General features: G+C 40.7%; 1 protein-coding gene across 7 annotated transcripts in view; it reads right to left on the reverse strand.

The window, feature by feature from the left end:
• Positions 1–696: 696 nt before the first annotated feature.
• The window catches only part of CMC1 (C-X9-C motif containing 1), a 73463-nt gene continuing 61423 nt past the window's right edge, over positions 697–12736 (reverse strand). For all 7 annotated transcript variants that reach the window (XM_082348801.1, XM_082348800.1, XM_082348806.1 and 4 more), the window contains 2 exons: positions 4456–4546; positions 697–960 (listed from right to left, as the gene is read on the reverse strand). In XM_082348801.1, coding sequence (XP_082204927.1) covers positions 840–960; positions 4456–4546 — 212 coding nt within the window. In that variant the 3' untranslated portion in view covers positions 697–839. The remainder of the gene's footprint in view (positions 961–4455; positions 4547–12736) is intronic.

Below are 12736 nucleotides of genomic sequence, written 5' to 3' on the forward strand. Positions count from 1 at the left end.
GGACAGAAATTTTTTACACTAGTTCCTGAAACCACTACTATGTTACAAAAGGTCATTCATCCTTATAAAGAAGACTTTTAAAAAGATTAAAATATTTTCAGTAGCAGAATTAACAGGTCAAGGAATGCCACTACATTTTAGGAAATTTTCTATTAAAGATGTAAGTAAAACTAATTCATGTATAAGCACTTATCTCCTCATCTATGTTTCCAAATAAGCCTTTACTTCTACGAATAACCATTAAAGCGCACTTACCACGTCCAAGACTCTGTCCTACATACTCTACTTACCTACTCAGTTAATCCTCAGTGGTGGAGCCAGGCTCATGACCATCCTGCTATACTGCCAAGTTATTAACTCCTTTGAAGGCTGTCCATTCCTGCTTTCCTTTAGTTACTTCTGGCCCCATGATTAGTCTATAGATTGATGAGTAAGATTCATGTGGAAACCTAAAAATCGGATCACTGTTAGAGAACTATAGCTGTTCTCTATATGAAAAACCCCATTACGACCCAGGCAAACCATGTCCCATTTCCCTACTTATTCCTATGCCATTCAATAAACTCAACTTTGAAGTTTAAAAAAAATTCTTTATTTCAGATAAAATTATTTCCATAATTAAAGATAAACCCATTATGCCCAGGTAAACCATGTTCCAATTCCCCACTTACTCCTATCCCATTCAATAAACTCAACTTTGAAGTTTAAAAAAAATCTTTATTTCAGATAAAATTATTTCCATAATTAAGGATAAAGCAAACACTTCTTTGAGTCCATCATTTCAGGTGACTGTGATTTCCATGAACGTTGGCATTACTGAGTATCATTTGAATATTTGCCTACATGCTTGTGGGAAGCTTCTGCAGCCTTTTCTTGGTAGGAATTCCAGTTTTTCTGAATTCTTCCCTTTCCTTCAGGTATTCCATTTTGCATTCTTCATAAAAGGTTGGATCATTATAGCTAGAAAGAAAATGAAAATCTTTTAAAGTGAATCACTTTGCAAGCACATAAGCTCACTTTAACAATAAATTCAGACATCCGGTTCATCAGGCACAATCTTTAGAAGCAGGTTTTTAGTAATGGTCATAAATTCATTGTAAACATTAGGCTACCAAATTAAAGGGAAAAAAAGACCTAATGGTTCTTTTTTGAATAGCAATGTCCCAGGATAGGACAATGGGAAGTCAGAGCACCCATCCTCAGGGACCCATGAGAGCAGACAAGACTGCATCACAATTATGCACACAAAGTACTACGGCAGTTGTGGCCTGAAACATGGGGCAGAGTGGAGAAAGGGGAGCTGTCGGGGGAGACGTTTGAGTTGCATTTTGAAGGACCAACAGAAACCCACATAGAAGGCACATGTGGAAAATCCCATAGATATGGAAAAACTGTGATGCATGAAGAAGTACAAGTAGATTAGTACCACCATAGCAGATCATGTGCAGGAGAAAGGGCCTGAGATGCTGGAATGCGGAGGGCCAAATCATGGCGATCCATTCATGCCCCACTGGGAAGTCAAATCTACCCTGAACGGGCACTATTCACAAAGCAACTGTAAGATCAGTTCTGTGCCTTAGATCGGGGGCCCCAACCCCTGGGCCACGGACCGGTAGCGGTCCGTGGCTTGTTAGGAACTGGGCTGCACAGCAGGAGGTGAGCGACGGACAAGGAGCAAAGCTTCATCTGCTGCTCCCCACTGCTCGCCTTACCGCCTGAACCATCCCCTCCCCGCCCCCACCGTGGAAAAACTGTCTTCCACGAAACTGGTCCCTCGTGCCAAAAAGGTTGGGGACCACTGCCTTAGATGAATCTGACAGCATGTGGCAGATAGGCTAAAGGTGGGCAGCAAGAGGATCCAATAAATAAGCTATTACAATAATCCAGACAAGAAATGAGGAGGACCTAAGCCAAAGGAAGCACAGTTCTGATGAAAAGGATGAAGTGGATCTGGGGGAGACTGAGATGAAATCAACAGTTAGGAGACCAGGAAGATTCTAGATCCGAGACAACTAGAATTCACAAAGACACGAGGCAGGAGTCAAAGGAGCTCAGTTCGGTTTTGGACCGGCAAAGGGAAGGGGAGAAATGCCATGACCCATAGGAAGCAGCTGAATTCCACGGGTGCAAACTGAGCTTTCTCAGATTTAAAACGGAGAAGAGAACCTGGGGAACCAGCTTTAAGGAAGACGTTAAGGAAGAAAAGGTGGAGAAGAAATAGGTAGAGATGCTGAGGAGACAGGAAAGAGCGTAAAGAGGGAAGCCAGATGGAAGGGACTTCCAGAGGTTTCCAGACAGGGGTCAAGTATCAGAGAAAAGATGGAAAAGACACTCACTGGAACCTCCGGGAAAAGCAGTTCCAGGGGAGTGAGGGCAGAAGCCAAACTGCAGTTTATTGAGGGATGAGTGAGAAGAGACAGGGAGAAATAATAGAACACAAAACTGTTTCAGGGTGTCACCAGGCGGAGATGAGAGAGGGTAGTGGTTCCACCCATGGAATGTCGACAGTAAGTAAAGCAGAGCCCCCACTTAAGCAAAGACAAAAAAAGCAGTATTTCTTAGAGTATGTTGAGACTTGAGGTCAAGTAGAATTCTTCCTAATAGCTCTCATTTCTTTCCCACAAATGTCAGTCACTCCTCTTGGTTCGCTCCCCTCTCTTCTAAGCAGGCACAGCCTCCCCCTGCCCCCCAGGATGGACTGGAACCTGTTATCTTCTCCTCCATCTCTAGGGGGCGAGAGATGGCAGGATATGCCAATGATTAATATCCAGATAACAAAAGCTAACAAATAACACAGACTTTTAAAAAGAGCTAACAATTACTGAGTACATAGTATCTCCTATGTGCCAGCGCTGGGGTGACGTGTTTCCACGTGAGGAATAATCACCCCACCTGACAGTGAGGACCCTGCATGGGTTGCAGGGGGAGCTGCGCCCCAGGGGACCCAGGAGACACCAGCCCACTGCCTTCTCCACGGTCCCTGCTCCTGGCTCCAGTGCTGTCCTGTTCCAACTAAGAATAATGAGTCCCTATGATATGATGACTGAAACCGAGGTGTCAAAATCCTTTAATTAATGTACAAAAGGGAATTTAACAAATTCAGTCACACAAATGTGAAAGAGGTTCATTTATTCATTCAACATCTCTTGGGAGCTCTAGGGACCAGAACTCTTACTTCTCCACAGTTAAACACTTAGTGCAGGTCTGGGCTCATAAAAAAGAGCAGCTATTAGAATTGTTTATTGACTTGAGAAAAGACATGCAGACTTGGAGTATGTTTCCTCATCTATAAATGTGGAGATTCAGTATTCTAAAAGAGTCTATAAATTCATGTGTACATTATTTGTTATCAAAAAAGAAAACAATTTAAGATTCAGATAATCACCACTTTTTATGTAATTGCCTAAGAAGTATCAAACCATCCTGACATAGATGCTTCACAGGCTAGGGGAGCAGAGTACAGAAGGAAGTAAGCGTTCACCAAAACTAAGATCTCACGGACAACTACCAACTCCCTACTCACTAAAGCACTGTATCCACAACACTGCTTGTCAATAATGTGGGTGATAAAACGTGGGGAGATGAGCAGAAAGCAGATGCATTCAAAGACCTCTGCATATTTTTACTTTAAGATTCAAGGAACTACAAGAGAATATCAGTGAACATGATATTTAAGAATTATTTTTCAAAGTAATTTAACTTCAAAAATCTAAATTTAGGGCTTCCCTGGTGGTGCAGTGGTTGAGAGTCCGCCTGCCAATGCAGGGGACACGGGTTCGAGCCCTGGTCTGGGAAGATCCCACATGCCGCGGAGCAACTGGGCCCGTGAGCCACAATTACTGAGCCTGCGCGTCTGGAGGCTGTGCTCCGCAACAAGAGAGGCCGTGATAGTGAGAGGCCCGGGCACCGCGATAAAGAGTGGCCCCTGCTCGCCGCAACTAGAGAAAGCCCTCGCACAGAAACGAAGACCCAACACAGCCAAAAATAAATAAATTAATTAACTTAAAAAAAAAATCTAAATTTACCTTTGTAGCCTTCATTTGATTTATTGCAACTCTCCTAGAAGTTAAATTACATTAGTCCAAAAGATCCCAAGGCTGGCAAAAGTACCTTTTCATTAGAAGAGATAAACACAAACCCATCTATAATATATTCTATTTTCTGTTCATAAAAAGGAATTTATTAAATCACATGAAAAATCATGTATTTTAATCAGATAAAATGCTGACAAACACACAAAACTTGAAAAGACCCTTCATAAATATGTTGTATCGTTTTTCTTAGAAGAATCTTTAACAAATTAAAATTTTAGACTCAGCCAACTATATGACAAATTTGTTGGGGAGAAGTAAAGAATATATTACATGTAATGAGTTAAATAACATACTCTTATCTACTGCACATACTACACACACACATATACACAGGAGCACAAACGCTGAGGTAACTACTTACTAAGCAGTTAGACATTCTTTCAATGCAGAATTTTCTTTGCGGCATTTTACTACCATAAGGATTCCAGAGTCCTTGCAACATTTAGTGAAATCTGAAATTAAAAATTTGGAAGAAAAAAAATGACTTGTAATTACATCACTATAATTGTTAACAGCTCTAAAATATTCACTCATTTAACATCTATTACCTAGACTGTGCTTGGCACACAGGACATGCTCCACAAAAGACGTGTACATGAATAAAAGGCAGAATAGAAGTCCTTTACTCTGTAGATTTGAAAGGGGGGTGAGGAGACCTATGAGGTGAAGAGTGAGGTGGCTTCACAGAGGCACGCAGAATGTAGAGATTAAGTAGGATTTCTAATTCAGACATACTTCACTGTACTGCATTTTACTACTGTGCAGACACTGCGTTTTTTTACAAATTGAAGGTTTGTGGCAACACTCCTTCGAGCAAGTCTATTGGCACCATTTTTCCAACAGCATTTGCTCACTTCACGTCTCTGTGTCATATTTTGATAATTCTTGAAATATTTCAAACTTTTTCAGTATTAATATAATTGTTATGGTGACCTGTGATCAGTGATCTTTGATGTTACTATTGTAACTGCCAACACAGAGAAGATAGCGAGAGAACTGGAATTGGAAGTGGAGCCTGAAGATGGGACTGAATTGCTGCATCTCCTGATAAAACTTGAACAGAGGGGAAGTCGCTTCTTATGGACGAGCAAAGACAGTGGTCTTGAGCTGGAATCTACTCCTGGTGAAGATGCTATAAAACTTGTTGAAATGACAACACAGGACTTAGAATATTATATAAACTTAGTTGATAAGGCAGCGGCAGGGTTTGAGTGGACTAACTCCAGTTTTGAAAGCAGTTCTACTGTGGGCAAAATGCTATCACACAGCACTGCAGGCTACAGAGAAATCATTCATGAAAGGAAGAGTCCTTCGATGCGACAAACTTCATTGTTGTCTTATTTTAAGAAATTCACCCCAACCTTCAGCAACCCCACCCTGATCAGTCAGCAGCCACCCACATCAAAGCCAGATCCTCCATCAGCAAAAAGATTACGACTCGCTGAAGGCTCAAATGATGGTTATCATTTTTTAGCAATAAAGTATTGTTTAGTTAAGGCATGTACATTCTTTTTTTGGACATAAGGCTATTGCACACTTTAATATAGTGTGAGCATAACTTTTAAATGCACCAGGAGACCAAAGAATTTGTGTGACTCGCTCTATTGTGATATTTACTGTATTGTAGTGGTCTGGAACCAAACCTGCAGCATCTCCAAGGTCTCCCTATAGAGAAAAAGAGTATATTCTATGGATGAACAACAAGGTTCTACTGTATAACACCGAGAACTATATTCAAAATTCTGTGATAAACCATAATGGAAAAGAATATTAAAAAAAGAATGTATATATATGTATAACTGAATCACTTTGCTGTACAGCAGAAATTAACACATTGTAAATCACCTATACTTCAATTTAAAAAAAAAGAGTATATTCTAGAAGAAATGAATAGGAAGAGTAAAAGGGGAGTTGTGTCCAGACACAGGCCTCTGGGGGCCAGTTTCTGTGTGTCTTCTGATGGCATCAAGTTACCCTCTTTCTTTCAGACAACCTGCCATGGTCCTTCACTTCTGATAATAGGGCTCCCATTCCATTCCTGAGTCAACTCTGAAATGCTCCAGAAAATCCAAACGGCTTTCTATCACATTTCCATTCTGGTAGTTTCCCTTTTAAATTGTACTGGCCCCTTGGCATCCTGCCTTCTCAGGACCACCAACCCAGAAAACCCAGGTGCCAGAGGCCAGCCACAGTGGGGCCCCCTGCTTCTCTACTGGGTCTGCTTTGGGTCAGACCAGGTCCCTCCTCAGCCCTTCCTTAGGACAGTGCGCGGGGTTCCCCTGCTTTGGCAGCGACTCTCCTGAACTCTTCTGGTCCTTCTCCTACCCACTGGGGGCTCTAGTCCCAGCCCCGGCTGCCTCCAGTCTGTAACCAACCATGTCCATGTCAGACCTTAAAATATGACATCATCCTCACAGAGAAGCTGGAGAATAGATTTTATAACTCTTTTAGTACAAAATTATCAGGATTCTCCTCTTTTCTTGAGCTTGGTATTACCCTTTCAGCTACTAAGAAATAAAATTTATAATCATCTTAAAGCAGGCAGGTAATTTCAGGAGCCTCCATGAAGATACAAAATGTGTAACAAAAGTGGTTTTAAACCACAAGCAAACTGAAAATGATTGAGATTTGTAAATGCACAAGAAACTCCGTCGAGGGGCTGTGCCAGACCAAGAGGCCTATGGCACAGACGTCCAAGTCCACTGCACAGTCTGCAGGATGAGGGGCGATGGGAGCGAGGACAGCTGATGTGGGAGAGGACCTCACTTCAAACGGTGTGCGTGTCTGGTCACACACAGCGGGGCAGGGATGCTCCAGCTCAGAGCATGGGCTCCTTCAGCTTGCTGTTGACCAGTCTCAGAACTGCCACTGTTCACTGAGTCCTAAACCGAATCAGGCATCTTTTTCACTCAACTACAAATGTTCTTGTCGTCTCTTCACTGATGAGCTGGGCACGTGGGCCAAATCAGAGCAAGGGGACTTCCTGTGTCCTTTGATGAGGATCCCCTATGACTCAAAAAGGCAGAGCAGACTTACAATCAGCTCGTTCTCATCAGAGGTCCTGATGGGGGGCCACAAGCTTATTGAAAAGTCCACTAACTTCCACTCTGGAAAGCCATTAGCATCCCTACATGTTAACTGCTCTTCACACAGCCTGATGTTAAGACCTGCCTTTCTAGAGGCAAGGGTTATGATCCTAAATAAGAATTAAGACAGAAGCAACCCTCAAAAGGAATGTGAACATAGTTAATCCAGAAGTGACTAAATGTTAGACGGTGGTGACAAACCGTGGACTGACTCTTCGCAGCCTCACCATCACTCAGAGACCTGGATCAACCAGCGCACTCAAATATCATCTACAGAAAGGTCATGAGCATCATGAACTTTACCTCATGACCATATGTTAGTTGACCAAACCCCAGTCCCTTGCAGGAAAACATGAATACAAGGGCTATTACCAAAAGTACACTTTCTGAATTTAACACACCCAATACTTTTACACTTGACAAATTCACAACAGAAGGCTTAGGCATTGAATTATGTTAAGATTTGTTTTCCCTAATATGACTAAAAATGTCCTCAAGTAGGGAATTGACTCCAGATAGCATTTATGTGTTCTGATTACAATAAAGGCACAGTCTCTGTATTTTCACACTTGTCCAGATCTCTTCAGGAGTAACTGTGACTGGCCTGAAGCCTCAAGCTGTTTGTAAGGTTTCTGTCACTTGTTTAGCAACAAGATTTTAATGAGGATCCTTCTTTCAAACCACATTAGCAAACATTCATATAACAGTGATGTTGCCAGATTCCTAGGATGGTATTCTAAAACAAGCCCAATTTAAATCGCTTCTGTCTCTCAATATTAAGTGTTAAAGAGCTTGTATACCTGTATATAAATAAATTATTCACCATTAAAGACTATGAAAATGAACTTTCATTCACTTACGTATATCTTAAGGTAATGCAAATAAATATCAATAAACAGTGAGAGAGATGATTAAAAGTTATTCCAAACTTTAAAGAAATGTGCTTAAAGATAGCATTCAAGACTTCTTTCTTCAAAATATCAAGAACATGAAATTCTATCCTTCTTCTGTAAACACTCATTTCTCTGAAAGAAACCACTTAATAAATAAACTATTGGGTAAAAATATTCTGTGGGCATGATAAAATTTGGATCAAGTGAAGCTAGGGAAAACGGAAAGAGACAAAGTCTTCTATTAGTCTAGGATAATGGGCAAAATAATCATACTGTAATTAAGTACAAGAAATCTATATAATTTCCAGTTTATATAAGAAAGAACTTGGGGAACCTCCATATAAAAGCAGTAAGAGAAAGAAATGGTTTGGAATTCATTGCTTTTCACACATTTAATTTATGGAACTTTTGAATGTATTTTAATATTTAAATAACCGCCAATAATAAGGTTTCCTGATTAAGCCAAGGATGAAGGGCAAGGCTGTGCGTGGGAGCAGAAACACTTACCTTCCACACTTTTCATTTAGTCAGTTTCAAGCAACGTATTATTTTGCAAATGCAGTCATACAGGTAGAACTAAAGCATTCAATGAGAAATGACAATTTAAAAACATACAAGATTAAAAGAAGTAATTCCAATGTTTCATATCTCTGACCAGAACCACTCCTTTATGATTCCACTAACATATTTTCTAAAAAATCCCGAGCTTATGAATTTTTACACAACCATCTTTAGACATAGCACTTACTTCTAACTTTCTAGTACTTTTATTTCCTCAATCAGTAAAGTACTTACAGAGTACCTATTTTTTTTCCAGCATTACAAAAAGCAGAGCTCTATTTGGGTACCAACGTAATTTAGAATGTTAACATATAAGCTCTGTGTAATATTTCCATGACTACACCACCATCTTGATGGTTTCACTTTTAAATCTGGAACATCAATTTAATCTAAAGGAAAGACATTTAGGAGGTCTTGCTTATTAAAGAAATGTAGTAGGCAGATTTTTAAATCACCCTAAATTCAAAACATATCATCAACTCTACAACTGGAAATCTTAAGCATAAAACAGCTTCCTTATAATGAGCTAGATAATAAAAACAGAGATGTACTTGATACAATGTATAAATGATCTGTTGACCAGTTACTGAATCAGAAGAGGTTTTTAAATGATACAATTTGGGGAGAGTCTAGGTCGGTGTCAACTTTTCTTAAGATTTCACTTCAGACAAAGGTGTCTGTCAGTTTTAGATTTATAATAGAAATTGAAATCTAAAGCTAATTTTCCCAGGAGAAGCTATCTTCTAAGTGAAGGCCTGTGTGCAGAGCCTCCTCAAGCTGTGGGGGCAGAGGGCCCTGGGTGCTGAGCTCACCAGCGTCTCGTGCAGGGGTGAAGACCTGAACCAAGGCATGTGTCCTCTCCCTCCTAATGGCTGCTCAGCGAGGGCAGCCATGGCCACAGGCCACAAAGCACATTATCTATATAATCAACAGTATTTCATGAAGTTCATGGGAAATAGTTTGTAAACAGCTCTGACTTTATGAATACATTTGTTTATAAAATTTAGTAATGAAACTATATATTCTCTTCATAACCTTTGAGTCCATGATACCAGTAGTATGGCTTTTGGAAAGAATTCAATCCAATCCAACCTACAAAAAAGCCAAATATTATAAATAATTCTAGACTGGGTGGGAAGCTACTTAGGACAAGTTCAATTTAGTTGCAAAAAGTGTATTAGTGAGTATCTGCCAGCAAACATTGTAACAACAACAAAATTCCATAGACAATTTTTCAAGAGATCCATAAAACTAACCCTTCAATGGAAAACATAACACGCAGAAGCCACCTCATCTTTTATGAGACACATTCACTGAAACACTGGTTTCTTCACTGCACTCACACCTTCAAAATGTTTCCGTTTCCAAAGGTAAATCGAAAATACTGCAGATGGGAAATCACCAAATCATGCCATCACCTTAATGTTTAAGAAGAGCTCCAACTGCAAATATTTCATTTATTTTTTTTCTTCGTTTTTTATTTTTTATTTTATATTGGAATATAGTTGATTCACAATGTTGTGTTAGTTTCAGGTGTACAGCAAAGTAAATCAGTTATACATATACATGTATTCATTCTTTTTCAGATTCTTTTCCCATACAGGTTATTACAGAGTACTGAGTAGAGTTCCCTGTGCTACACAGTAGCTATACAGGTCCTTGTCGGTTACCTAAATATAGTAGTGTATATATGTTAATCTCAAATCATTTATTTTTTTCTTAAATTATCAGAGTAGAATGAAAAAGAAAAAAGTCATTTACATTCCGGCCTCATAACAGTAACAACAACAATAATAGCTAACATTGTACTTATTACATCCCAGGCACTATCCAATGAGTTAATTCAGGCTTTTACAGTTATTAACTGATTCAATAAATTAAAATTTTAAATTTTTTCAAATATTCTTTCAGTACTTATCCCATAGGCTCATAAAATATCAGTCATTCATTCATTCAACAAACATTTTCCAAGTACTTACTACACACCCAGCACTATGCTAGGTTGTGTGGTTTCCATGCTGAACAAGACAGAGGGAACCAACAGTCCCTGAGGAGGACAGACAATTAAAAAGTGCTATTGGACGAGCGTGGTACCCACTCAGACAGGGGAAGGCAGGGAGGGTGCTGTGGAAGCACAGAATTGGGACTCCAAACCCATCCAAGAGGGGCTTACCATCCTTGTAAGCTATGATCTACACTGAGCCAACTGGTGGACAGGAGGTGGAGGAGGACAGGCATGTACCACTGTGACCAGCAGGCAGTGCTCAGTGTTTAGGCTCTGTCCTAAGGGGAATGGAAATCCTTAGAAGGGTTTAACACAGTGGAATGGCACCATCAGATTTTCTTCTGCAGACAACTAGAAGAGCTGGCAGGGAGGCAGGAGTGGGAATAACAGGGACACTGGTTAAGATGTGAGTACAATAATCCGAGCAAGAGATGGCAAGGGGGTAAAAGGCAGAGGAGTAGAAGCATCAGTTCAGGGGGTAACAGACAAGGAGTCAGGGATAATGCCTACACCAGGGGTCCGCAACCCCCGGGCCATGCCTGGGCCTCACAGCAGGAGGTGAGCAGCGGGTGAGCAGCGGGCGGGCGAGCGAAGCTTCATCTGCTGCTCCCCATCGCTCGCATTACCGCCTGAACCATCACATCCCCACCAGCCCGTGGAAAAATTGTCTTCCATGAAACCGGTCCCTGGTGCCAAAAACGTTGGGGACCGCTGGCCTACACTTCTCACTGGGAGCAGACGGCGCAGTCTGATGACTCAAAAACACCAGAAAAGAAACACATATGACACTGTTCTGTTTTGGCTGCAGCCCGTGGAGGGAGACAGGGAACAGATGAGGCCGAGTTTCAGACACATCTAGCTGGGGGACCTTTGAAATATCCAAGTAGACTCTCCAGAAAGCACTCAGCTCTACGGGGCTGAGGCAAGTTGGAAGACACTGTTTTGACAGTAGTAACTTATTAAAAATAATGAAAAGTAAAGAGGCCCTGGGTAACCACTGGGCTGCCAATATTTAAGGGTCCAGCAGAGAAAGAGAGGAGACTGGAAGACAAAAGGACCTTGGGGCATCACAGAAGGCAAGGGAACCAAGACACTGACCCTCTGTATAGAGATCAGGGTCCACTGGACCCAATTTTAATTTCTGAGTTTCTTTCATGAGTAGCTCTAACCAATATTTTAAAGGTATTTCATGATTTTCATTTTTTCTTAGAGGCCTTCCAAAAAACCACAGAAAACACATATTTTACAATACAATAAAACTCATTTCTATCTTGCAATTATCATATAGGTTCATTGCATCTTTGTATAAGGCTAAGACACAATATAGACTCTTAATGATCTTAATGAAACATTTTACTATATTATCCTAGAACTTATTTCATCATGACTCAGCAATTATTCCCAACTATGCTAAAAAAGGCTAAAATAATATGAAAACAAAATGATGGAATCACCTAGAAAAATGATGCCACAGTGAAATAAACCATTATTTTATCAGTTTTCTTATTGTACTGCTTGATGTATTACATCATCATTCATGAATACATAAAAGTAGTCTTTTGGTTTTTGCTTTCCTTGAACACAGTTGAGATTTGAGATTTTTTTTCACTTTCTGATTATGTTAGATAGAATAGCCCCCCAAAATGCCCAAATCCTAATCCCTGGAACCTGTGACTATGTTAGGTTACATGGCAAAGGGGAATTAAGGTTACTAAGCAGCTGACCTTCAAATAAGGAGATTATCCTGGATTATCCGGGTGGGGCCCAAGTAATCACAAGGGTCCTGGAAAGTTGAAGAGGGAGGCACAGATGAAGAGAAAGAGACGTGATGATGGAGGTAGGGTCAGAGGGAGGTTATCCTGCTGGCTGTTAACGATGGAAAAAGAGGAACGCCAGTCAAAAAACTGGGTGCCTTGTAACAGACTGAATGTTGGTGTCCCCACAAAATCCATGTGCTGAAACCCCACTGCGCCCCCACTACCCTGTCACATGATGATATTAGGAGGTGGGGCCTTTGGGAGGTAGTTAGGATGAGATACGGTCAGGAGGGTGGTGTCCTCATAAATGGGGTTAATGTCCTGGTAAGAGTCAAGGGAG

This window comes from Balaenoptera borealis (assembly GCF_965194805.1).
Source record: "Balaenoptera borealis genome assembly, chromosome: 12".
Taxonomy (NCBI): Eukaryota; Metazoa; Chordata; class Mammalia; order Artiodactyla; family Balaenopteridae; genus Balaenoptera; species Balaenoptera borealis.